The sequence below is a fragment of the Perissodus microlepis genome, chromosome 14, assembly GCF_051167445.1.
Source record: "Perissodus microlepis isolate ML-2025 ecotype Zambia chromosome 14, ASM5116744v1, whole genome shotgun sequence".
Lineage (NCBI taxonomy): Eukaryota > Metazoa > Chordata > Actinopteri > Cichliformes > Cichlidae > Perissodus > Perissodus microlepis.
In genome coordinates, this window is record NC_140474.1 from 31,855,745 (window position 1) to 31,881,189 (window position 25,445).

At 42.1% G+C, this 25,445-nt stretch overlaps 2 protein-coding genes across 2 annotated transcripts; one reads left to right on the forward strand and one right to left on the reverse strand.

Moving 5' to 3' along the window:
• Positions 1-4,393: 4,393 nt before the first annotated feature.
• Positions 4,394-9,090, reverse strand: rnf228 (ring finger protein 228). Its single transcript, XM_084950220.1, has 2 exons — positions 9,031-9,090; positions 4,394-7,808 (listed from the first exon to the last, which is right to left on the reverse strand). The coding sequence occupies exon 2, from the start codon at positions 7,219-7,221 to the stop codon at positions 6,451-6,453; it is 771 nt and encodes a 256-aa protein (XP_084806346.1). The 5' UTR covers positions 7,222-7,808; positions 9,031-9,090; the 3' UTR covers positions 4,394-6,450.
• Positions 9,091-9,989: 899 nt separating this feature from the next.
• sgpp2 (sphingosine-1-phosphate phosphatase 2) lies at positions 9,990-25,409 on the forward strand. The gene is made up of 5 exons (XM_084950219.1): positions 9,990-11,041; positions 11,952-12,113; positions 17,423-17,602; positions 21,734-21,823; positions 24,303-25,409. The coding sequence occupies exons 1-5, from the start codon at positions 10,829-10,831 to the stop codon at positions 24,846-24,848; spliced, it is 1,191 nt and encodes a 396-aa protein (XP_084806345.1). The 5' UTR covers positions 9,990-10,828; the 3' UTR covers positions 24,849-25,409.
• Positions 25,410-25,445: the final 36 nt, after the last annotated feature.

Below are 25,445 nucleotides of genomic sequence, written 5' to 3' on the forward strand. Positions count from 1 at the left end.
CTATGACAGAAACATCTCCGGATTCACTCTTGTGTTGAGTGAACTGCTGAGTGAAAAGTGAGGCAACAAAAGATGACTGACGAGGAATAATTATTTTGTTAAAATTAGCAGGTCACAGAACTATTTTTCACAGAACTACACACTCGGTCCTGAAAAAAGCGCGTCTATTAATTTTTTTTTGCCTTGTCAAGGAAAAATTATCCAAACACTATTTTAATGACAAAAATTAATAATAAAGACTTGATGTGCAGACTAAAAACTTTAATATTTAGGACTGCACTAAAATCATAAGCCCCCACCCCCCCACCCCACTGCAGCTTAGCCCGCTGAATCTCAGATATGTGTAAGTTTTTCTTGTGAAACATTTGCGTCCTAACGATTACTCCACAAATTCCTGACAGCCTGATGTGTTGCATTGTAGAAAGATTCTTGTGATTTAACTGGTTTGGCACCAAAAACATAATAATTATTATTTATTTTTATTTTCTCGACCCAGTTTTAATGATAAATAACAGGGTCTGTATACTGGGTCTGTCCAGACACACATTTTTCTGTCATCTCTGTTTTCGACTACATTTTATGGTGAATTTTGCTTCAGAAAAAGCTTCAGTCTGACGCAAAACATATGAGTTCAGCGTTTTCAGAACTTTGAGCACCAGTTATTAAAGCAAAGCTACAAGACAACTGTGCGTAATATCGTCTCCAGTGTGTTTTACGCACGTTATGGCTCATGACCTCCAATTTGTTACCACCCCATGCCCTCACATATGACTCAAATGGTGCTAAAAAAAAAAAAAAGTGTGCACCTCTAGGAATTTACTGTGGTTTTCAGACTGCAGCACCGACCAGCAGAGAACAGTCTGAAGGGGGACGTGCGCCACAGCAGGATACGACGCCAGGGCGGCCGTAAAGCTAGTCTAGCTCTGAGGCACTTTAGAGCCGTATACCCCCCCACCACAAAGGTTATTGTCCAATATTGTCCACCACTCAGTAAAGACGATGGGGGGAGACGAGTTGACTCTGTAAATATTCAGCATCCATTCTCCTTTTTCAGGGTGTCGTGGGCCATAGCATCCTTTAGCCTGTGATCAGTCACTGAAGGCAGAGACTCAATTGTGAGCGAAGGTTCGCTTTCCTTCACTGTCTAGATGAAGAAAGGCGACGCCATCATCACCTAAGTGACAATCAAAGTGGATATTCGGACTGGTGCATCAGAGGAACTTATCAATATTTGACTTTGGAAAATATCATAAATGCTGGCTTTGCGGTTACAATTCACTGACTTTTTAGTGGCACTGATGCATTTCTCATCAATACTATTACATCCTTGAGTTTGGACCAAATCAAAGCCCACATTTTCTTGTGGGCTTTGCTGTGATCATACAAAAAACATTTGTATCATAAAATATGAGTGGTGGGCCTACATAGATGAATACGCCAGGTGGAGATGTACACTGTCTAAAGCCTGGACCGAAAGTCCTGAAATCTTCGTGTGACTCGCGCAAAACTAAAACTGAAAAGCCCTGCAGCACCTGATCATCCCTTTAACGTCTCAGTCCACTCACCTATGGGCTTTCCACTGAGCAATAGGGGCTTCGACAGAGGGGGTCACTGTCATTCACCTTCATGTACGCAGGGAAGAGATACCCCACAGGCTTAGTAGGTTTCAATTAACACTCGCCTTTAAAAAAAAAAAGGGGGGGGGGGGGGTCGCTTCAAATGTTGTCCTTACTGTCAGAAACGCGCCAAGACAAAAGATAGAAGCTGGCTTTAAAATAAGCAGGACTAACGGGGGTCTTTCACCTGCTAATGAGGGTGTCATTATCTGCGGACTGAAGCTTATTATCATCAGCCAATGAATCCTGCAGGTTTTCATAAGGCGGCTTCAAAGAGAGGAGAAAACTGTTTATTTTCCACCGAAAACGCGTAAAGAGTGATTTCATTTCTATGCTGTGGCAGAGCTTTATGTCAGCCATTCAAGCCAAATTAAACATGAGTAGTAAGGTCAGGGATTTTTCAGGTTGTAGGGAACAGTGTTACTATGCAAATGAATGTTTTACCCCATCTGAGTAGTACAATAAAGTGTAGAAGCTGGGAGTTAAACTGCGTTGTGTTTTCGTTTCTTCTAAAGTTTGAACCATCACTCTTTTCGATGACGGATGTGACGATTTGGGATAGATCCCGTTGAAATTGGATATTATCGAATTTTTTAAAAAGCCACAGAGGGGCAAATGGAAAACAGAAAGTGAGGCATGATGCATACCTCGACCCTTTTCTTTTAAAGCGACATCGAATCTCCGTGTCCAATCCATTACCGGGGGATGAGATTCAAAGTCAGAAATCTTTCCCGATGAGAAATAAATTAGTTGCATCATGCGTGGACGGCATTCACAAACACGTATATTTGTCACATCAATCAGGACACTTTTCCATCAGTGTATTAGAGGAGCGGGCTAATTATTTGATTTGAGATAGGATTGAGTGTTTCAGGTGAAAGAAAGTTCAACTTCACAAAGCTCGGTGCTTTACACAAACCACACACAACTGTATGAAAGTTGTTCAAAATAAATTAAAACATGACAATACATTAACACACACCATAAATAGTAATAATTTATATTTGGCCTTGTTACATGTTGACTGTAGGGTCCTTTTATTTCTTCAAGTTTATTAGGACGGCTATTTTTAGTAGGCTAAAGTTGTGGACCACTTTTTAAGTTAAACTGTGTGATTGTTTCTTTTGCGGATATATTTTTACCATTATAGCTTGTATATTTTAATGGAAACATAATTCATTAAAATATAAAGCAACATTTTCTCCGTTGTTGAGATATTGCCTAATAACTTTATAGACCACTCTTTTACTTCTTACACTAACATTTCTTACTTATGTTTCACTAGAGTTGCCTACCGTCTTTGATTCAGCTGACGTTTTGTTTTAGTTTTTCAGTTTACTGTAGTTTTATTTTTACATTTTTTCGTCCATCTCTGTATCCATCACTTTTAAGAGCAACACACACACACAAGGAAGTGTATGATTATACAATAAGGCTTTATACAATAAACCCTTATTGTATACTGCTTTTTTGTTATTTAAAAGTTGTTGCTTCAATGTTTTATGGAACAATACCATTTACGATGTAGCTATGGTTTAATTGTTTAATTGTGTATCTGTATTTATCTTTACTTCTACTCGACTGCATGGGTTTTATATATATATATATAAGACCTATATATATATATATATATATATATATATATATATATGGGTCTTATAGAGATTGAATTTATTTTATTTGTTTTAGTTAGAAATTGTAGTCCAGTTTTTCTGCATTTACCTTGCTGTTGCCAGACACTTTAATTTTCGATGAGTGTTTGATAGCATCCTATTCTATATTTTATTGTTCAATGAGAACTAAATGAAGAAACATAGGATGTCACTGTGCTCTGCCAAAATGATGTTTTGTCTACAATGACTAATGGAAACAAAGAACATGTAAGCTGGTCTTTATTTTAAGCTAATAAAACTAGTAAGCTGGGCATGCTAAGCTGCATTATATATGTATAGGCAATGGGTGGAAACTAAAGATAAATAAAAACAAACTATGTAAAGCGACATACATGCAAGCATTAAATTTCGTAAGGTTAGCATTGCTAAAAGAACATGTCGTTTGTAAATGTTTGTAAATGTGCCTCAAACTATTTACCAGAAATCTCTGTAACTGCACTTAGGGGGCCAGTGCACACTCAAACTGGTGAACCCCCGCTCGTTTACATGCTGCTCTAATGATAGCAAAAGAGGTGCGTATTCCTCGAAGAAATCCGCTGTGTAAGAACATCAATTTATGGGGTGTGGAACTTCTGGTTAACACGTGATCGGAAGAATGCACGAGCTGAATCTAACCAGCAATTAGACGGTGAACAGTCAACACTGTTGTTGTTTTTATTTTTAATCTGTTCTGCTGGGTTTATGTTATAAGGGAAAAAATCTTGATGCTCAATGGCTTAATTTATGTGAACTAAAAGGAAGCCTTGTATGAGTAGGTAAACACGCATGACAAATCTCAGGCTGTGATATTAACGCGCACATCAGCATCCAACTCATACTTCAAAAATGTATTTACTTTTAATCAGCGTTTAGCCGCTGAAAGTTTGCATAACTAGACCTACATGAGAAGTGCAACCATGTTGACACTAAGGGATTGAATTTGTACTCTTTTTTTTTCTTTATTGCGTGTAGCATCCTTTGTCCAGCAGGGGGCATGTTTGACGCACAGCAGGGAGCTAAATGTGTCAAGTTGGATCATACAGCATTCGGTGTATGACCACTCATTATGTAAGCGAGAAGAAGAGACCATTGTCTTCAGCCTAGTGAGGAAAATGAAAAATGGAGCAGATGCTCATGTTTCCTTTATTACTGAAATGTGTTTATGTATGTAAAACAGCACATAAAGAACATTTCTCTGTGCAAATACATTTGGTACTTCAACAACAACCACAGAATCTCAGAAAAAAAAGAAAAACGTTTTTCTAGGTCCTCTGAAGTAAATACAATATGCGTACATCTGTCAAAGGTAAAACCCTTTACTTGTGTCAAATAAGAGGGTGAAAGTGCATCAAATACAAGTTGGGAAAAGGTCAAGCAGGATGATTGAAAGCGACATCAGATTGAGAAGGGGAGGAGGGGGGGTTTGTTTAATAATCAGGTTAAATTGCTTTGCTCTTTCCCCCTGCAGTGAGGTAGGGATACCAGTGCTTATACATTTTTTAAAAAAGAAAGAAAAAAACACTTTGGTGTCCAGATTGAATTCAAATTCTATATTAAATGCTGTCACGGAGTTAGAAGATATCACAGTATTCAAATTCACATGTGTCATGGAGCACATTTGGCAGTGTAAAGGTCTCCCACTGCACCCCTAATAAATAACCATATAGGTTATAGCAACAGCAACATTCACAGGCTTTACCACTGACTCATGATAAAGCCTGTGAGATTCAGCCTCTTTCATCCTAGTGCATTACATGCAGACCCGCAATGCCTTTCAGAGCTATAAATTACATCATCTAAATTATATTATGCTTTAGTTTACTCCAGGCACCGGAATAGCACAAACCCTCTCAGACCATATTGTACTGTTTTTCTATCTTGAATGCCTCTTCCTAATCCCAGCCACACACAGCTCACGGGGCTCTTTATGTATCCAGAGGTAATTATGACTCACAGGATGTCTCAGGAGCCAGAATGACACCAAATGTATCCTTTTAGGAGTTTTCCTTCATAGCTTTAAAGATGTATCACTGGCTTTTTACACATGGCTTTAAAGGAAGAAAACGTGCGGGTTTGGAAGCAGCTGGGAGTGGAGCCTGGATCGTTTAGCAAACAAGGGCAGGTTGCTTCCTTCTTCAAAACCACACATTTTTCATGAGCAAGTGTGCTAAACATTGGAAACCCTGTTTCTCATTGATGTGATGGGAGGGGGAAATCCCTTCCAGCACCCACAGCTGGGTGCTGTCTGCAGCAGGAGGCCCGTGCAAGATTTCCATTATTATAACAGTGATGTTTTGCTTCATTCAGCAACAAGGTGAGGCACACGAGTCAGGAGACGCACCGTCTCTTCCAATTAAAAAGAAAAAAAAAAAAATAAACCTATTAAAAAAAGCCTTGACCTTTCAGTAGCCAAACATGCACAAATGAGGCAAAACACAGGTTCAAAATCACAAGCTTTGCAGTTTTCCTGCAGTGGTACCCTGCAGGGCGAGGTTAAAGCACAAGGTTCATGAAGTGTCCTTAAGAAAGGCTGATCACTCCCACACCTCTGCACCTGTCGACTATTTACAAGGTTAGATTGTGGATGCATCTTCTACTGTACCTGCATCTGCATCTTAGAGGCTCTCCACGCAAACATATACAAGCAACCCTTCATAAGAACCAGCCTGGAAACTCAGTTAATCTCATAACTGAGATGAGATATCAGCAAATATCAGTACATTACAATAGTGGTTTGTTGAGATATGAGTGAACGATCGTGGACAGTTATCATACAGTGATTGGCATAGTGGGATATGCATATTATTCAGCAGGGTAGGGTGGTGAGGGTGTCAAACCTTGGAAATAAGCACTTCAACATTCAGCCATATACAAACCAAATACAGACTTAGGCCCAGGCAGAGGGTCTAAGACTTGGAGTTCACTCATGGAGATGCCCAGACTGCAAATTCAAGTGCATAACTTAAGGGAAGAAAAAACAACATATCAAGGATCATGTCGGCCTATTGCTCCAACAACATGAAGGCCTTCGGGTGTTTGCTATACTCATAAAAGGCCATTTTGGGCAAGATTTATTCCTAGAAAAGTAAAGGGAGCAGGAGTTGCCTGTTCTATGTACATCACCACCCACACACCCACAGCAGCCTGCAACATCTCCATCGAAAGTCAGAGGCGGCAGCCTATCAGGCGTTTCTCCGGGAGTTACTGGTGGCGGATGAGCGGCCTGTCTCATGGTCCGGTCTGTATTTGAGCCAGCAGATGAGCCATGTGACGACCACCGAGAACATGGCCAAGATGCTGGCTACCGACAGGCAAATGGGTCCCGCCGGCGAGGGAGGAATGCTGTGGCTGTGCACAAAGATCAGGCCCATGAACAGCAGCACCAGCATGGAGAGGAAGGAGAAGATCACGCACACGCAGCCGGTGGTCAGCGCCACCCTCTTGCAGCTCTGACAGCTGTCGTAGCGCACCGAGTCCTGGGAGAGGGTTGTGGCCGCGGACACGGTGGTGGACGGGGTCGCCTGACTGGCGCTGGACGCCCCCGACGCCTCCTCCCGGCGGAGGGCGACGAGAGCCGGGTGCAGCGGGGGAGGGTACGGCGGCAAAGCGTCCTGAGGCAGGGGGTCCGAGTCGATGTAGAGCGGGAAATCCTCCGTCACCTTCGTGTTGTTGGGGAGGTTCTGTATCCGATAATCCGGAACCGGGGTCCGGTGGCGACAGACGGGGCAGCTGATGCGCCATGGCCGCTCCTCCCGAAGGTGAAGCGTGTTCAGGCACTCCTCGCAAAACGTGTGCAGGCACTCTAGGATCTTGGGAGCCCGGCGGTCAAGGTCGAAATAATTGTAGCAGATTTTGCACTCGTACTCCTCGTAGGGAAACGCCGAGGAGGCCTCGCCGGGGGGTTCCGCTCCACTCGATGCCAGATCTACCTCTGCCATGTCATCTTTCGCCATTCACATTCTCCGGTGAACACAAAGGGAGCTGGCGGACAGATGCTGATGACGGTGCACGTCTCTCCTTCTCTGCCCCCTCCTCTCCTCTCCCCTTTCATTGAAACGCCATCATCCGTGTGCAGACATCACCGCTCGTGTGCTTTCTTTTTTTTATTGTTGTTTTTGGTTCTTTTAAAAAAATAAAAATAAATAAATAATCCTCCCTCTGCGTCCTTTTCATGTGGAGCCGCACGGACGCAGTTCGGGATTCAGGTAAAATATTTCAAAAGAAGCCTTCGTTTCCTGTTCGCCTGTGTGGGAATAGATGATGTAATGGTGGTGACTCCGGTGGGAAGGTGGGGGGGGGGGGGGCTCATCCATCCAGAGAGTCCGAGAATCCCACAAAACAGAGAGAGAGAGAGAGAGAGCGAGAGAGAGAGGGGACTCTGCGTCTTAGAGTCCTGTTAGAGAGCTGCTGTTGCTGTTCCCGCTGTGGTAGTGCAGCAGGCTGCCTACGATGACAGCCATGCTGGCTGGGAATTACGTAGACCCTGGCTCACAATAGGATGCGCTTATTTGGTCAACTGGGGGCGTCAATTCTCTGTTTCCTGTAACACAAAACATCAAAACTCACACGGTGTTCTGGCAGACAGAACGCGGTGTGTCACAGTGAGCATCAACAAGTTTCACGTGAACCAAGGAGGAGGCTCTTCAGAATCATTTACACCTGTAGTCTGAAAAATACATAGCTGGTGTAGGCTGTAGATGGAGGACAGACAACAATCATGGTCATAGTCGTTTCGAACTTCATACCTGCCCCAGAGGAAGTGAGGGACTAAAGCTGAAGCATAACATCTGAACATTTAGGGCAAATCTAATTAGCTGTTGGGTTATCAAATTAAACTCTAAAGTATGAACATGAGCTCTCAAATGAGAACCCTTTGGAGAGGTATTTTAAAGAATGAGCAGAATTGAAATCATCTGAGACACACATTTGGTTTGACCTAAGGCCAGGGTTCTCAACATGCAGCTCGCAGGCCAGTGACGCCCCCTCTCTAGAATCTTATGCAGTCCCTCAAACGTGAAAGGAAAGAACGCATTAATTCATACAGAGTTGTAGTTGCTGTAGGGCAGGCAAATACTAATGCAATCAAATGCATCCTACACCCCTTTTCACCTGATGTCGGAACCTTCCATTCCATCAAGTCGCTGCGGGCTGTGTCAGCCTGACTTGTAGTTACATTTCTAGGGAGCTGCACTTCAGGTTAAGTAGAAAGTCACTTTGTAGAGTTAGAGTTTCCAGTTATGTCGTTACAGTGCAGATTTCCTACAAAAGTCTAAATCAGGCATAAAAGGTGAAAACTCAGAGATTTTTTATGACCTACCCTGATACATATATATTTCTAGTAGTTCCTCTCTCACACCGCAAAATACAGGAAGGCCAAACTGACTCATTAACATTTGCAGCACACAATTTACTGCTAATTGGCCTAAGTGTGTCTTATTTTTGCATTTAATATTGAAATGAACTGACTGCACCCGTGTTTAGAAAACTGCAACTTTTGTAAACACCTGTAGAACTAACCACACTTATAAGGACTCACATGCTATTTCACCCTGTTTAGTAAACCTGGCCCACAGTGGCACACTGGGTGTGAAAAGAGAATCCCAAGCTCTGGTTTATTTGTGCAAGGGACCAACTGCCCAGAAGCATCCATGGTGCATTTGCAGAATATGTGAGGGCACCATGAATGTTGAATGTCATACACAGGTTTTGCCACACAGTCGTCTTTTTCAAAGAAGGTGTTGCGTATTTCAGAAAGCCGGTACCTTGCATTATAGCAGGATGGTTCCATAGATGAATAGTGTGGATTAACTGCTGCCCAGATCAACTGAAAAGAGTCAGAACAATAAGCAGTGAAAAACACAGCAAAGAACACCCTCGGACTGTTAAGAAGCCAACCTCCTATTATATGATCGAGCAAGATGGAAAATTTTTTATTCCAAAACTACAGCAACTGACCTCCTGAGTTCCCAAAAACCTGCAATATCAGTGATGTCAGCACAAGCACAAAGAAGAGGTGATGCAACACAGTAATAAGCACAGTGTTATCATATTTAAAATGGGCAAATATTTGAACATGTCAGTTTTCATTGTACCCTTTCAATCTGAAGAGGTTAAATTATGTCTGAATCACTGCATTCTGTTTGTAATCACAATTTACTTTGCACTCTAACATATATAACGTATAACCAATTTTTGTATTAGGTCCCAAGTAACCACGGGTAAGTTAGTTTACTGTTTGGTTATTCAATGATATGAGAAAATAAGCACCAACAATGAGTTTAGATTTTGCACATATAAAAGTGAACATGATAATGTCTAGAGAATGGTCACAACTGACCTGTATCCACGTCAGAGCTGTTCCCAATCAAAGCTCACTGCTATATTTAAACTGTACAGTTAAGTCTCTGCTGTGGTGAAAATCACAGGCAGATAAATTTTGTGGATAACCACCTCATGACCATAAAATGTTGATTTAAGTAATAAGCATTTTTTGAGGGTGAATTGAACATGTGCACTTGGGCTTCGTGGAATAATGTTTATTATTATTTTAAATCAATGATCAATTAATTATTGATAGAAAAACAAATAGTTATTATTAAGAAAATACCTATAGCCTGCAGAATATGATGGAGAAATGTGACCCTGGCAAAGGTTTCCACTTAGTGACCTGACACATGACACAAAAAAAACAAAGCATTGAAATCAAACACAACTTTACAATAATTTAGCTCAATAAAAAAACATAAAAGAAATCTTAAGCTTAAAAGACCAGAAAAATTAGAAATAAATTGAATACTATAGACTGAAGTCTGATGGGGTAAATCCTGCCTGCATTTTAAGCTCAGGAGAAAAGACAAGTCATTACAAGAAAACATAAAGTTTCAGAAAAGCCTGTTAAACCTCTTAGAGCATGCATGTGGTCTGAGCCTGTGGGAGAAGCACATCACTGAATCTGATATCTACGAGATAAACCAATTAGTGGAAAAGGGAAACTTGTGTTTTGAGACAAATGCTCACAGTTATGGCAGTTTACTGCAAAAAGCCACACAGTTTGACTCTTCAGACACTCCTTAGTAATAACTCAGTAATAATCCTCCTGACATGCTGATTTAACTTAAAACCTTTATGAGCGCAGTCTTCGACCACTGAACTTCTGTTGTGCGGTTGTCAGCAACATGAAGATACAGCCCCGTCAAAAGCCCTGCTATCATGGACATGCCATAAATCTTTCTCGTGCTTGCTATAAATACTTGATGATAACACCTGAACCAGCCCGGTATAAAGGTCGCACTAATTTTTAGCTACTGGTGAGTAACTAAAGACTACCGGGTCAGCCCCCTTTGTAGTTAGCCCCGCCTTGCTTCGCACACCTGTGACGCACGGCGAGCCGCACCTGTCCGCCCTTCTACACCCTGCCCCCTGGGATGCGCCCCTGCTTGGGCTCATATCACTTTCCACTACTCCTCCTGTCCGGAACATCCTCATCACCTATTTCCTCTCCGTAGTTTGTGTGTGTGTGTGTCTGTGTGTGTGTGTGTGTGCGTCTTTGTGTGAGTGTGTATGTCGGTTCACCTGTCGCGCTGCATGGAGCTCCTGACTTACCTCCACGATTCAGAGCTCGTGGCCCGGTTCCAGCGGCGATGCGGACTCTTCCTCGTCGAAAGCGCGCATCTCAAGCCCGAGAGACCACGTGGGCAGCTGGTGAGGGACAGATTGGACCACCAGGACCGCAATTCCAACTATAAATACAAGGAGAATGGATACGCTTCACGTGTAAGGTTTCTCCTTTAGTTCAATCAAAGCACCGGGGTGAAAGTGTTCATTTTTATTTATTTATTTATTTAAGTCCTGCTGTGTGGCATTAAATTCAGTAGGATAAAGCACAGTTGGTGTCGAATCTCTGAGAATTCACTTTCGGGTTCATTAGATTTATTTGAGATTATGCAAAACAAGCTGTCTGGCTTTTCCCGTTTGACTGGCTGCTTCTGGCAGCCAGCAGATCGCCATGTGCACTATAACAAGTTGGGTCACACACTAACATGTAACAGTGGCCTTGTTGTTTTTCTAAGTAACGTCACTGAGTGAAGATGTAGTCAGGTTACATTCTGACTTAAGAATGAAAGATTTCTTGATAAACGGATCAGCACAAAGCGATATGGATGTTTTTAAAGGCTAGGAAACCTCAGTAACTGCAGTATATCTCCTTCTATGAGACTTATATACCGACAGAAAAGGCTGTGATGTCCTCTGTGACTCTGGAGGACCTTTGCCAGGTTAATTTTCCCCCATTATGCCACAGTGATGTTGTAAGTGTGTCTTGGAAATGTTTATAACATAAAGTGTGAGTAACAAAGTGGAAGTGCCGGGTTTGAAAACAGTGGGGATTTATTAGGCAATGTGAGGTTTAATAGGAGAGTCTAAGCAGTTGCATTATGGGAGATGTTGGACCCATGAGATTAAAACTGCAATTTAGGTGTCTCTGTGAATCCACTGGTTTCATGATAGTCATGCTTGAGTAAAGGAATCCTATAGGCTTCAAACTGCCTGCTTTTTAAATGAGGAAGCTTTAAAAGAAAAGTGATATGCCGCAAACAAAAGGTGTGTCTGGTCTGATCTGATCTGACAGACAGCCAGGCGTTATCTGTAGGCAGCTTGTTCCATGATGTTTGCATTTCATGTGCAGGACTGCGGTAGGCCTCATTACGAGGTGAGGAACTGGCCGTTGCACTTCCTCTTCCTGCTGTCGGCCAGCCTCGGGCATGAAATCTTCTACATCACCTGTCTGCCCAACATACATTGGAGCGTGGACCCTTTCCTGTGCCGCCGCCTTCTCAACATGTGGGCCGTAAGTCGCAGCTGGAGAGAGTGTGTCTTTGTGTGTGAGTGTGTGTGTATATGTCAGTCAGACTGCATTAGCGTGCACAAGCCTCCAGTCTGATGTCTTTTTCCTTCACAATGCCACATCTCTTCTCTCTGCTTCTCTGCCTTCTTCTCTTCACCTTTCAACCTCCTTTCATCCTTGCCCCCCCCCTTCCAGTGACCTGTCTCTGACACCATCATGTGCATATATCCCCAGGCCTTGGGGTGGGGGGGCACAGGGGCCAGCCTGACCAGGACCCCTGACATGGTGAAAGGCCACACATGAGGACACATCAGTGGGAAAGTACTGTTAGGAGCTCCCCTTCAGATGTGTATTCTGGCAGAATCGAGCGCATGATGACCCTGAAAACATGTCAAACCCCAGAAGGAGTCTAGATGTAGACACACACAGACGGCCTCACTCTTTGCAGTGTGTGTGATGGGCAGTGTGTTTTCATGCCCTTTGTGTCCCTGCCCCAAATGCTGGGTGGATGCCCTGTATCTGAACTCCGTGTTTTTTGGGGGCGGGGTGGATTTGATATCATTCTTCTGGAATCCTGGCTGCACCATGCCCCTGTGTGAACTTTCAAACACACGCATAAACAGCTACACACACACTCGCAGTCCCCATCTCACTTGCTAAACACACTCATTGCCCTCCCTCTAGTTAGACATTACCAGCGTTACTGTGTGCTCTCCTCCCCCTGCTCTACCAGCAGAGTGTTTTATTGGCCTCGTCGGTGCATTTGAGCGTTCTCTCTCTCTGGACCTACCATTTGGTCTGTCAGCCCTCGGGGCGTGTCAGCCCGCACCTCTAACTTCTCAAAGTGCCCCGCCATTGTGTTGGTGGAGTTATCTGAAGTTAATGCAGGGCTTTGCACCCCCCGTCCTCTCTTCTGTCGCGCACATAAACAGGAAATCTTCGCACTGGCAGCACGGATGCCACATGCACCCTTGTGTCCTTCACTGCTCGCTCTTGGCTTTACTTAAACAATGACTTTGGTTGACTTAGAAAACAGTTACCGTGCCTCACCATATGGTCATGAATTACACAGGTGTCATTGTAACATAGCGTTATGCAAATCACATGTGCTGTTTAGAATATCAAAAATTTCAGGTTTACATCCGCACAATTGCATGGTTTTTGTTTTTTTAACCACATGAGGTGTTCTAATATGATGTTCCTACATAGTGATAAAAAGTAATTTTATTCCCAGAAAAAGCCACTTCTAACGAAATGTTAGAACAAACCATTTGATACAAATAAGATTATTCTCAAATGGAAAAGTAAAGGCCCGCTCAGCAAAGACAATTCTATAGAAACTTACAAAGGAGCACCAGAGGATCGTACTCTAAATCATAAAAGTTAAAAGAACTGCTTAAAACTGTGCCCAGAAGAATAACAGTTTCCACTTCCTTATTAAAGCTATTGCAGTAAATTGCAGAAACCATGCTGTGGGGACCTGGCATATTGGCTCCACAGCCATATTACGGAGGAACGTGACTCCCAGAATGCCCATTGTACAAACCCAGCCCCTATTATTTGTAGTTAAGGAGTCATGAAGTCAGGAAAATAAAAAAAACTTTTCAAGGCTTTATTGTAAAAGGAATCATGTGATGTTCAATCTGAACACAAAGGTTTTTTTTTTCCTGGACTCTACTAGAGGAGCAAAGTGATCTAAGTAATAGGTGGGTGGGGACTTTGTTTGTGATGACCATTTTATATGACATCATGTACAGCCAACACTATATAAAAACTGTCAGACTCCGAGCAGTCAGAGCTGGATCAGAGAGATTATTTGTACATACACTGACCTTTGAAACTTTGGTCATGTTTAATAGTGGCAGCCAGAAAATAAAATAAAGAATGATAGGTACACTTTAAAAAGACAAAATAATAACGTAAATTCAAACATAAAATTATCCAAAAAGTTATTATTATAGGAAAAAGGCACCGCACAGTGTTTTAATGATTCTGCATGTTATCTGAACATTATGTTGGTGTATAAGCTCAGTTTTAAGGAAATCCATGATAGAACCTCTTGAAGCTGTGATATCGGTGGTTATATTCACTGATACTTCACTTTGTTGTGTGCATTCATTAACAGGGTTAGGGTCCTACCATGATTTATCACAATAATTCTGATGACACATGTATTTTACAGCACCTTGGAGGTCATATATTAGAAAAATATATGAGCTAGCCACCCAGTTTTGAGCTAAGCTAAGCTAAGCTAAGCCCGCTTAGCATGTCACCATGAACTAACATTCTTGTGTTTTTGACTTATAAACAGTAGCCTGTGGGACAGCCAATCTCCTCCACACATACACACACACACACACACACACACACACACACACACACACACACACTCATTTTCATATCTTAGTGAGGACATCTAATTGACATAATGCTTCTCCTAGCCGCTTACACTAACCCTAACAATCAAAAATGAATGCCTAACCCAAACCCTTAGGCTAAATCTAACCATAGCCTAATTGTAACAATAACACTAAACCACATTTTGAGCCTCAAAAATACCTTTAAACTTGTGGGGATGGGCATTTTGTCCCCATAAGTGACTGTTGGTCCCCACAAGTCTAGTGACATGCCAATTTTCTGTCCTCACAAAGATGTCTAAACAAGTACTCACACCGACACATACATATGCACGCACGCTTGCACAGAGTCTCATCTACATGTTGACAGATCAAAGTCCAAAGCTGCTCTGGCCTCGATCAATATACTTATTCACAGGATCACTCAGAGCATGTGTGAGCTATCTTTAACTCTTCCCCTAATGTGGCCAGACTGTCCCTGGGTCAACCCGTTTGATGTGACCGTTACGATGAGACACTGGGGTGACAGCTTCACTGGAGGCAGCTGAATGTGATGTTTGTGTGGATGGTGAGTTCAGAGGGTGGTGGAGGGGTATCATATCATGCAAGCACTTGAACTGGTATGCAGATCCATTGTGTGAAGGCAGACGGTGGGGGTGCACACTAGTATGGATTATTGCTTGAATACACAGTTGTGACGTACGAAAGGGGTCGGGTTTGCCATTGTCTGACCTCAGTTTATTGTTCACCTCCTGGAGCCAATTATTCTGTCTGTCTCAGTTTGTGTGGGTACAGTCAGTGTAGACGCAAATATTGCAATAACACACTTCATATTCAGTCATGACCAGAGGGTAGGGATAGGGAGAGAAGGGACAGTGTAGTTTTGGATGAGGAAAACAAAGAGGTTTGTGAGCTCTGGTTTACCACCAGAGCTCACAGTGAGAGATACTGTCCATATCCAATGCAATTCTCCATTGCAGAAGTGCCTTAAATCTTTCTTCTGGCCTTTAAGGGGTTTATATAAAAGTCTAGGAAAAAAGGTCTCTATTAATCACTTGATTTGTGATGTCAGTACACACTTACTTAATTCCCCAGTCCCAATTTCTAGGAACTGGTTGGTTTGGCAGTTAAGTACAATGTGTACCTTGAAGGCGGACTTTCTTCGTTTCTGGTTTCCATTTGCCTTTCCCAAGTTTCACTGCCACTCAAAGTTAGTTAGTGAGTGTTTGCAGACACATTGACTATGGGTGACTGCTAGAATGTTTTAGTGACCAGCACTATCTTTGCAACCAATTTTACCTAGCAACAGCCCCCAGCAACCACTGCGCAACTGGTTGCAGAATAAGACTGGATGTTCCCAGAGGGGTCCCAAACTGGCCTCTAGGCCTGTGCGACAGAGGCCTAATAGGTTTGTTCTTTATTCACTACTTTTCGCTAAGTCAAACTTAACACTATGATTAAAAAAAAAAATTATATATGTATATATATATATATATATATATATATATATATATACAGTCTAGGAATGGCACAAAGGGTCACAACAGCGGGCAGCTCACATATTTGATTTTATTGGATTAGGGCACCAAATGTCCTCCATGATTCAACCCAGAGGGATTTGTGTCTCCTCCAAAGATCAACCTGGGGATCTTTTACTTAGCTGAACGTGTTACTCAAACCACACTAGCTTTACACGTATAGTTATCCTCACACTTTGTTTTGTGGTAATTAGCAATTTTTGTTTCATAACATTGCATTAAATGAATTGGCGATTTTTAAACATATTCACAAGCTCATTTGTGCTATTAGGTATGTTTTTGAAGTCTGAGTAATTATTTCTTCCAGCCTTAAACCTCAATTAAATCTACTGGTTCAGATTTGTGCCTAAAAGACAGAAATGACAGTATCAATCGTCTCATCTAACTCTCGGTTAAAGTGTGCATGTGTTAATTCTAGTCTGTGTAGCAATGATGAACCAGACAATGATGGGCTATCTCTGTAGGAAAGACTCTTTCTATCCCACCTATGAACATAGCAACCCTCAAGAAGAGGTTTTATCAGTCCGAGCTCTGACTTCAGCCTCATCCAGCATATTAATTTATATTGTTTGAGACGGATGTTCAGTGTCCTCACACAATTGGTCCTATCATTTTTCTCAGTGTCTATCTGCATCTGTTTCTCTAAATAGTTGCTGCACTAACAGCGGGTCAGAAGATGTGCTCTTATATCATTTGCCATGGTAACAAGCGTTTCCTGATTACAGTGTCAGTGGAGACGGTAATAACAACCTCTCTATTCTCTCCCTTAAACACACACAGTATCCTATCTCCCTCTCCATGAACTAGCCTCCCTGCTTCTTGCTAAGACAGCCATTCATTAAATATACAAGGCAGAGCTTTAAATAAACCCGGAGCTGGAGCAGGCTGCCCCATCGAGGGCCACTGGGGATCTCATGAAAAAGAATAGGCAGCACATTTGGCAGGACACACACATCGGTACAGCACGCGTGCACACCTCGCGCCGACTGTGTCATTGTGTCAGAACCCTCTGTCTCACCATACCAGCTGGAGACGCTGCATCAGCAAACTCTACTTTCTTCAGTCGTCTGTTCCTTGTAGTAGATTTTGTTACCATACTACTGCAGCATCTGCACTTTATACAAGTGTGAGTCTCTGCTCTTGGGCAGTTTTTCTTTTTTGAGTGGGGACGATGATTACTTATTTATGAGATTGTGTGATTAGCTTTAAAGTGGGATCCTTGCTTCCTCTTTGCATTATTTTATCATCTAATTTCTGCTTTTGTGGCGAGCATACTTTACTACACTTCTGCAGCATTTCTTATTGCTTTATTGTAATAATACACCATAGTGGAAGGGATGGCAGATATATACCATTTGAAGCTAACAACACGGTACCATAATGCACTACTAAAGCTGTGCTTTTCTATCGTTTGCAGTTAGTGATGTACGTCGGCCAGGTGATGAAGGACCTCCTGAAGCTGCCTCGCCCTTTCTCTCCCCCTGTTGTCAAGCTGGAGATGCGTGTAGACGCAGAATACGGACTGCCCTCCACCCACGCTATGGCAGCAACTGCCATCTCCTTCACACTTTTACTAAGCGCCACCTCCAGAATACAGGTGACCATTCAGGAGAAACATGAAACACAGCAAGCAAGCTTAATGATATCTGTTCCAAACTGGCTCAGATTCACTTTCCGGAGTTTTCAACATCATCCCAGAATTTCCACCAGCAAATGAAGCTGGCTTACATCCAAAATGAGTCACAGCAACAGTAAGGAAAAAGCTATCAACCAGTAAATTTCACCCTCGTTATCACACTATGAGCACTATGGGGACTATAATTACAAAATAATGTCATTTTCTGTTCAATAAGTGTTCAAACCTGCAATTAAGCCGTGTTTTTACATAGACTTGTATACAACAGGTCTTCATTTTGCAACCATACCAGTTGTACCCTCCTTGCAAGAAAGCCAGTTTAGCTTCACTTGTCAGACCCCAAAGTGCACATTACACTTCAGCCATGTCCATCTGGAACTTCATTACAGTGTCTGTCTGTATAAAACTGAAGTACGTCACATACAATTTGTTGGGTTTCCATGACACTGCAGCTTTAAGGGGAATGTATCAAAATCTGCTGGATGGATTGCCATAAAATTTGCTGCCTAAAATTACACTATTTAGACAAAAGGATTGAACTACTACACATTACACCTACAGGAGCTGCTCGGTCATAGATATCCATACCATGAAGCTCCCAGCACACAGTTTTTGTGCTGGTATTAACAGCAGAGGAGGTTTAGAGCTCTGAAGTTGCAGTTATCCTGCTAGCAGTTGATTGAGGAATATCTAGGAGAGCAGAAATTTCACAAACTGACTGGTTTTAATGATGGTATCCTATTACAGTTCATGCTTGAATTCAGTGAGCTCTTTAGAACGACCCATTTTTTTCACAAATGTGTCAGTGAGACTAAACACCTGAATTCAGAGATAAGACTTTAGCCACTACAGTGTATGTCTGTGATAAACTGTAACTTAAACTTAGATATTTCCATCACTGGTTTTATTTAACCAAGGCGTATCTACCACTATGATGGTGAACCTGTTCCACACAACACTGAGCCGTAAAGTCAAATTTCAGAACTTGCCTGTTTTTATAATTTGGCTTCAGTGAGAGCTGTAGATAGGTCACTTAGGATCAGTAAAAATTGACATTAAATTGCCATTTTTTTTAAAAAAAAAATCCACTGTAAAAATGTCATGTGACTAGTGGACATATTTATAAACTCTGAATATTCAAACTATTAGCATAATAATGTCAGCATTAAGCTCAGTGTGGCTTAACATTAGGAATATAAACAAATCATAATCAGCTTCATGGCTGACATGTTGTGGACTTTTTCTAAATATTTCTTCTAGTTCAGTTCAATTCAATTTTATTTATCACACAATTATAACAAGAGTTGCCTCAAGTGCTTTATATTATAAGATACAGATAAGACCCAAACAATCAGGGGATTAAGCAAGCATTTGGCAACAGTGGAAAGAAAAAAAACCTCTCTTTTAATGGGAAGAAACTTCCAGCCGAACGATGGGAGGGGCGGCCATCTGTGACAGGTGGGGTTGAGGGGAGGGAGACAGGATAAAACACACGATGTGGTAGAGAGCCAGAGATTAATAATAACTAAAGATTAAGAATGATGTGGCAATTGATACCGAGTGATGTGTAAACACGTAGAAAGGGAAAAAGGTGAGTGAAGAAGAAATACTCAGTGGATTGTGGTAAGCCCCCAGCAACCTAGGCGTATTGCAGTATAATGGGAGGATTCAGGATCACCTGATCCAGCTCTAAATATATGCTTTATTAAAAAGGACATCTTTAAGCCGAATCGAAGTAAAGAACTTGTCTGTCTCTAGAACGCAAACTGGGAACTGGTTCCACAGAAGTGGAGCCGAAAAGCTGAAGGCTTTGCCTCCCGTTCTACTTTTAAATATCCTGGGCACCACAAATAAACCTGCAGTCTAAGCGCGAAGTGTTCTAACGGAGTGATACAGGACTATGAGGTCTGTGTGGCCTGATTATTCAAGGCCTTGTACATGTGGACTTATGAGAAAGAGGAAAATGAAACAGCATTTTACTATGACATTCTGCACTTACTCTGCAATGCTGAAGAGCCTGACAAATACCAACTTAAATAACTCCAGGCTCTAACATTTATCTCTTTTCTTAAATGTTTATCAAGCTTGGGGTCACAGGCTACGCCCCTGACAGGGCATCCCAGGGCTAACACAATAAGATGATCAGGATATAACATCAATCAGACATTTTCCAAGTGGTTCTACAAACTGTTTCTTGATTTGCTACTGAAATAATATTACTGAAACTGAATAGTCATGGTTCATTACCATTGCCTACCACAGATGATGTATTTCATCTGCTATCAGAGCTGGGAAGTGTTGGCTAAGTGGATGTTGAACTGTAATTCAGACACTAGGTTTCTAATTAGATGTGCTATTAAACTGCCATTGGATTTTATGGACCGCAGTAAGATTGGGTGTTGAGTTATCCCAGCTAAATGATCGTTTTCTCTCAGATCCAAGTGTCGTCACTGGGATCCTGAGGATGGCGGTTTGGGATGAAGGGAGTGGCCCAGCTGTCCATCACAGAGTCGTGCCTGAGCTGTTGGACAATGGGTGGGGAAGGGCGGGGCCAGCAGTCACCATCAGTCACCATCAGCCACACCCGTCGAGCTGCTGTTTGGTCTTCTGATGGACTCCGCTGAGTCAATGACTGTCAGTCCACGTCTCCACCTCCCTCCTCCTCTTGACTCTTCCTCTCTTTATCTTTCCCACTCCTCTGTCGAGTCAATAAAGCAATCAGGGGCTCAATCATAGACTGTCTTAGTCAAGCAGTGTGTTTGACTGAGGAGCTGAATGAATGCTAAACCCTTCAGTTTAGTAGTTTACAGTCTCCGGAGCTGTCAGACTGATTTGCGGTTGGATCGTTTAGGCTAGCTCTGTGTCACACTTTGTTGCAGTGGCTGTTCTCAGGGTCAGAGAAATCAGATCAGCACCCCAGGGACGTGCATGTACAGTAGAGCCCTTAAACGTGTCCCGAAATTCCTCAAGGAATGCCCTGAAAGAAAAGAGCATGTATCACTATAGATGAGTAGCAGGCTGTTGCAGAGGCCACTGAATAGCCACAAGGCCTTGGGGCAACTTCTCCCCAAGCAGGTCAGAGGTCACGACAGTCAATCACAGAGTGACTCTTTCCCCCCTCCTTTCTCTGACATCCTTTGTGGCCATTCATAAAAAAAACTCTCTTCATGAACTAGCAGTGAATAGGCTTCCAGCTGCAGAGGACAGGAACAGACACAGGAAAAAAAGGCAGAGGGCAGGATAAGAGGGGGCTCACGAGAGGAGGGTGGCCTCTCTTCTCACTGTTATTGAAATGGATGAAGGAAACAAAACCTGCCACTATAGGTAAAAGATGGAGAGACAGTAGAGCAGGGTTGTCAAACATAAGGCCTGGGGGTCAGAATCGGCCTGGCAAAGACTCCAATTCGGCCCACTGGACGGCTTTGAAGAAGGATGGAGATTTTGGACTTTAAACTGTACTCTCATAAGTGCCACAGCTTTTTCTACTGATAAAGACCTCCTCCATGCCCATTTACACTACACCAAAGTAATTTTAAGCTCAAACAGTCATGCTGAGAGGCCTTCATTTTCTACACCAGGATTTCGTTATCGTGTGTAAAAAGTGAGAAGTGCTGTTGGAATTGCACTTCTTTTTCTTGTATTAAAATATCTCAAGAATTAATTGTGCAGTAAAAACTTCTTTTCATTGACAGACAGGGAAGCTTTGCCCATCCAGCCCACTGAAGATTAAAGTGAGCTGTATGTGGCCCACAATGTAAAATGAGTTTGACATCCCTGCTGTAGAGGAATAAAGGAGCAGCGACAGGCAGTACATCAACTAGGCAGGCTATATAACTGGCAGAGACGAGCTAAACGCCCAAATGAGGAGCATTGATGAATGGATGATTTGATGGCAAAGTGGAAAGAAAAAAAGCACCAAATAAAAACAATTCTTGGGTTTTTATCTTGAAAGATGACTGCACAAGGAAGAATTGTAGACATGCCTGAGCCTGCTGATGGATTTAATCTTTTATCATGTAATCATGTGTGTGTGCTTTTTGCTCGACGGTCGCCGTGATGTCTGCTGATAACGTGGGTATTTTTGTGCCTCAGTTCCAGTTCGGGGTGGGCCTGACCATCGCAGTGACACTGGCGACCTTGGTGTCTCTGAGCCGCCTCTACACTGGCATGCACTCGGTTTTGGTGAGCTATTCTCTCAACTCGCACACACACACATGCACACATACTACAGTATAAAACATTAAAGCTCAACACGGGATTCATTATTCATTGTGTCTGGTTAAGTTGTCTGGCTGAGGCTTTGATCCAAGACTCAAAATTCAGCAGGCACTTCATGCTGCCTTCGTTTAAATGGGAAGCATCAGCACTTATGACTCATGCAGTTATTTTTTTATCACGTTTATTAAGACCATAGCCATTTAAAATGTGGGATTACGGGAAATATGCTCATCTGCTTTCTTGCTTGCGAGAAAATTCCCAAAACATCTGACTCTAATATCCAGTCACGCTGAGACTGAATGGTAGTTGACGTCTTTTATGGTTTCGAGTGGCGTATGTCACGCTGGTCAGTCACACAGAGGCCACACTATTCAGATTTGTGTACAGCACCATAGTAAAATTTGATCTTTATTTACAGTGGAGTACAAGAAGGTTAAACTACCCATCGTCCACTGTTACAACACCATACCTCCTCATAAATGCACCTTGTAAATCATAAATAATATATACTCTGAGTCAGACCTGTCTCCACAATTCTGTCCTCTGAAACATCACAGAGGACACAAACAGAGGTTTACTTGCTTAGGTTGTAAGAAGTGTACATAAAGTCTTGAATGAGAGGTTATGAATGAGACTCATAGCCCATAGCAGAACAAATCACGGGATTCAACAAATATTAACACACATGAGAGGACAAAAGGTGCCTTCATTTGATATTAAAGTCTATTATTAATTACCAGGTCAGATCAGGAGGAACTGGTGTATTACAGTGTGTATTTTTCTCCACCTCAGACAGACAAGTTGTTATACAGGAGCTTTCCTCAGACTGAGACCTGGACTCCTTTAAAGCTGTCAGACATGTTGATTTTAGTGTTGGTAAAAGTCTGTGTTCTCTAAAGTTTGGATTTTCCTGTCATTTTTCTGCATAAATTCAAAGTAAATATTGTTATATTGTATCACTGTAGTGCACGTGAATGGCTACAGTAAATCAACATAAACAGATTTTTTATCCAAAATGACCAAAACCAGCCTGTAGTAGTACATTGTTAAGTCCTGTTGTGTTCCTGTTTGAAACACATCAGGAGAGCTAACTGAGCGCTAACAATGGGTCATATTTTCACAGTAGACAAAAAGGTGATAAGTCTTCTTATCTGAGTTTTGTCAAGATAAAAAATACCTGTACCTTTCTGTTTTATTCCTGATGCATTCGTTGTACAACGCCAAAACTTTAAAAAAAATTTGGTGGAACACTGTGTAAAATGTAAATACAAACATGCAATGATTTACAGACCTCATGAACTCATATTTCCTTCACAATAGAACGCAAAAAGCATTTCAAATGTTTAAACTGAGGAAAATGTGAAAAATACTGGTTCACTTTGAATTTAATGGCACCAAGACATCTCAAGTTAGGGCAGGGACTGTGTTTGCATAGTGCATTCTAGCTGCGCAACAGTCCTGGGTTGCATTTCTCATTTCATATGGATTGATGCCAAATGTTACAGGCAAGTCAATTATGCACACACACTCTAAAACAAAGCTATGCTGTTATAATAGATGCAGCATATGATTTATCATTGTCTTGCTGAAATATGCAAGACCCTTTCTGAAAAAAACATTGTCTGGATGGGAGGATGCACTGCTCTAAAACCTGCATTTACCTTTGAAGACTGATGGTGCCTTTCCAGACGTGCAAGCTGCCACTTCTATAGGCAGTAATGCACATCCATCCGATCAGAGCTTTTTAACTGAGTGCTGATAACGAGCCAGATGATCCTGTGTTTTCCAAAAAAGAATATAACATTTCAATTTCTCTGACCACAGAGCAGTTTTCCTCTTTGCCTCAGTCTATTTTAAATAATGTTTTCGTCCAGAGAAGACTTGTTGTGTTCCAGAGCGCATGCATTGATTTCTATGACAGAATCTTGACTGTTTTTAGTGCAGTGCTGTGTGAGGATGATGCATGCCTGATGAAAACAGGCAGCCAATATTGATTTTCCACCTTGTCCCTTGCACACAGAGATTTCTCCAGAATCTTTTGATGATTTTATGACTGTAAATGATGAGATATTTAAAGTCTGATGAACAGTATTCTGAAATTTGCAGTTTTCTGCAGATTGGTGAAACTCTGTCTCTCTAAGCTGCTCTTGTTATAACCAATCGCGTTACTGAGCAGTTTCCAAGTAACCTAATTAGTTGCAAAATGTTCCTACAGCTGTTTCATTTTATTCCCAATTTTTCAGAAACATGTTGCTGCTATCAAATTCAATATGAGCTAGTATTTTCTTGAAATAGTGAAATGTCACAGTTCAAACATTTGATATGTTTCTTGTGGTCTTTTGTGAATAAAATGCGGGTAGATGAGATATGCAGATTAATTGCAGCATCCCATTTTTTTTTTAGGAATTTGGTTTATAAGTGATTCTTCTTTTTCTGCCTCCAGGATGTTATCTGTGGGATCTTGATCTCTGCCATGCTGTTAGGGGGCACCTATCCCTACTGGGAAACAATGGACCACTTCCAGCTCAACAGCCCCATCTCCCCCATTGTAGTGTTGGTACTGTTCTACTTCCTCTGCTACATATACCCAGAGCTGGACCATTACAGCACCACACGGGGGGATACGACCACCATTCTGGGAACGTGTGCCGGGGCCTCAGCGGGGTACTGGGTGAATCAGCAGCTGGGGCAGACGTTTGAGCCTGAGGGCATGTTGCCTGTACCTTTGCCCGCGCTGACAGCGAGCGCACTGGCGTTAGGCACTGGCCGCTTCTTGGTGGGGGCTGTAATACTGCTGGCAACTCGGCAGATAGTGAAAACGGTGAGCCTGCACATGTTGTATTCATGGTACAAAGTACCAAAAAGTGACAACAATGCCAGGAGGAGGAAAGAGATTGAAGTGCCTTCTAAGTTTGCCACATATACATCTGTTGGGCTGGTTAATTCTATACTGGCCAACAGAATTTTCCTTTTTTTGGGACTGTTATGACCTGACTGATCAATATGATCTGAACAAAACTGAACCTCATATTTATCTCAATGTTCTTAAAATGATCATTTTTTTTGTAATACGTTGCAAGATTTTCAGAAAAAGTCCTCAGAGGGAATGATTCACAACTGTGTACTTGTGACTGACCTGTAACTGAGTTGAAAGAAAATAAAACATTTTGCTTAAATAAAATTTAGTGTTTAAAAGCTTGGTTTCACATGCTGAACACGTCGTTTCCATTTCAGAGCACACAGGTCCAAGTTTCTTGTTACTTTTGCAATTGGGAGAACCACACCTTAAACCTGATTTGCTCATACCAAATCCAGTATAACTGAATCCTGACAAGTTCATTTCAGCCGAACCCGCCTCTGTCCTCTCAGCAGGTTAGAGCATGCAATCTGTTACACCATGCCGGCCTGGTTACTTTGTCTAGTGCAGAAATGAAGCAGTTAAGCTCCCTTTGCTACAGTAGAGTTTAAAGGAATGTGAGAGCACCTGTCAGACTTCATTTACAGTGCAGATTGATGTCTGCGTGACTTGTTTTCTTACAGGAGTCCACTGGCTTCACAAATTTCTCTTTCATTTGCTAGTAATGTA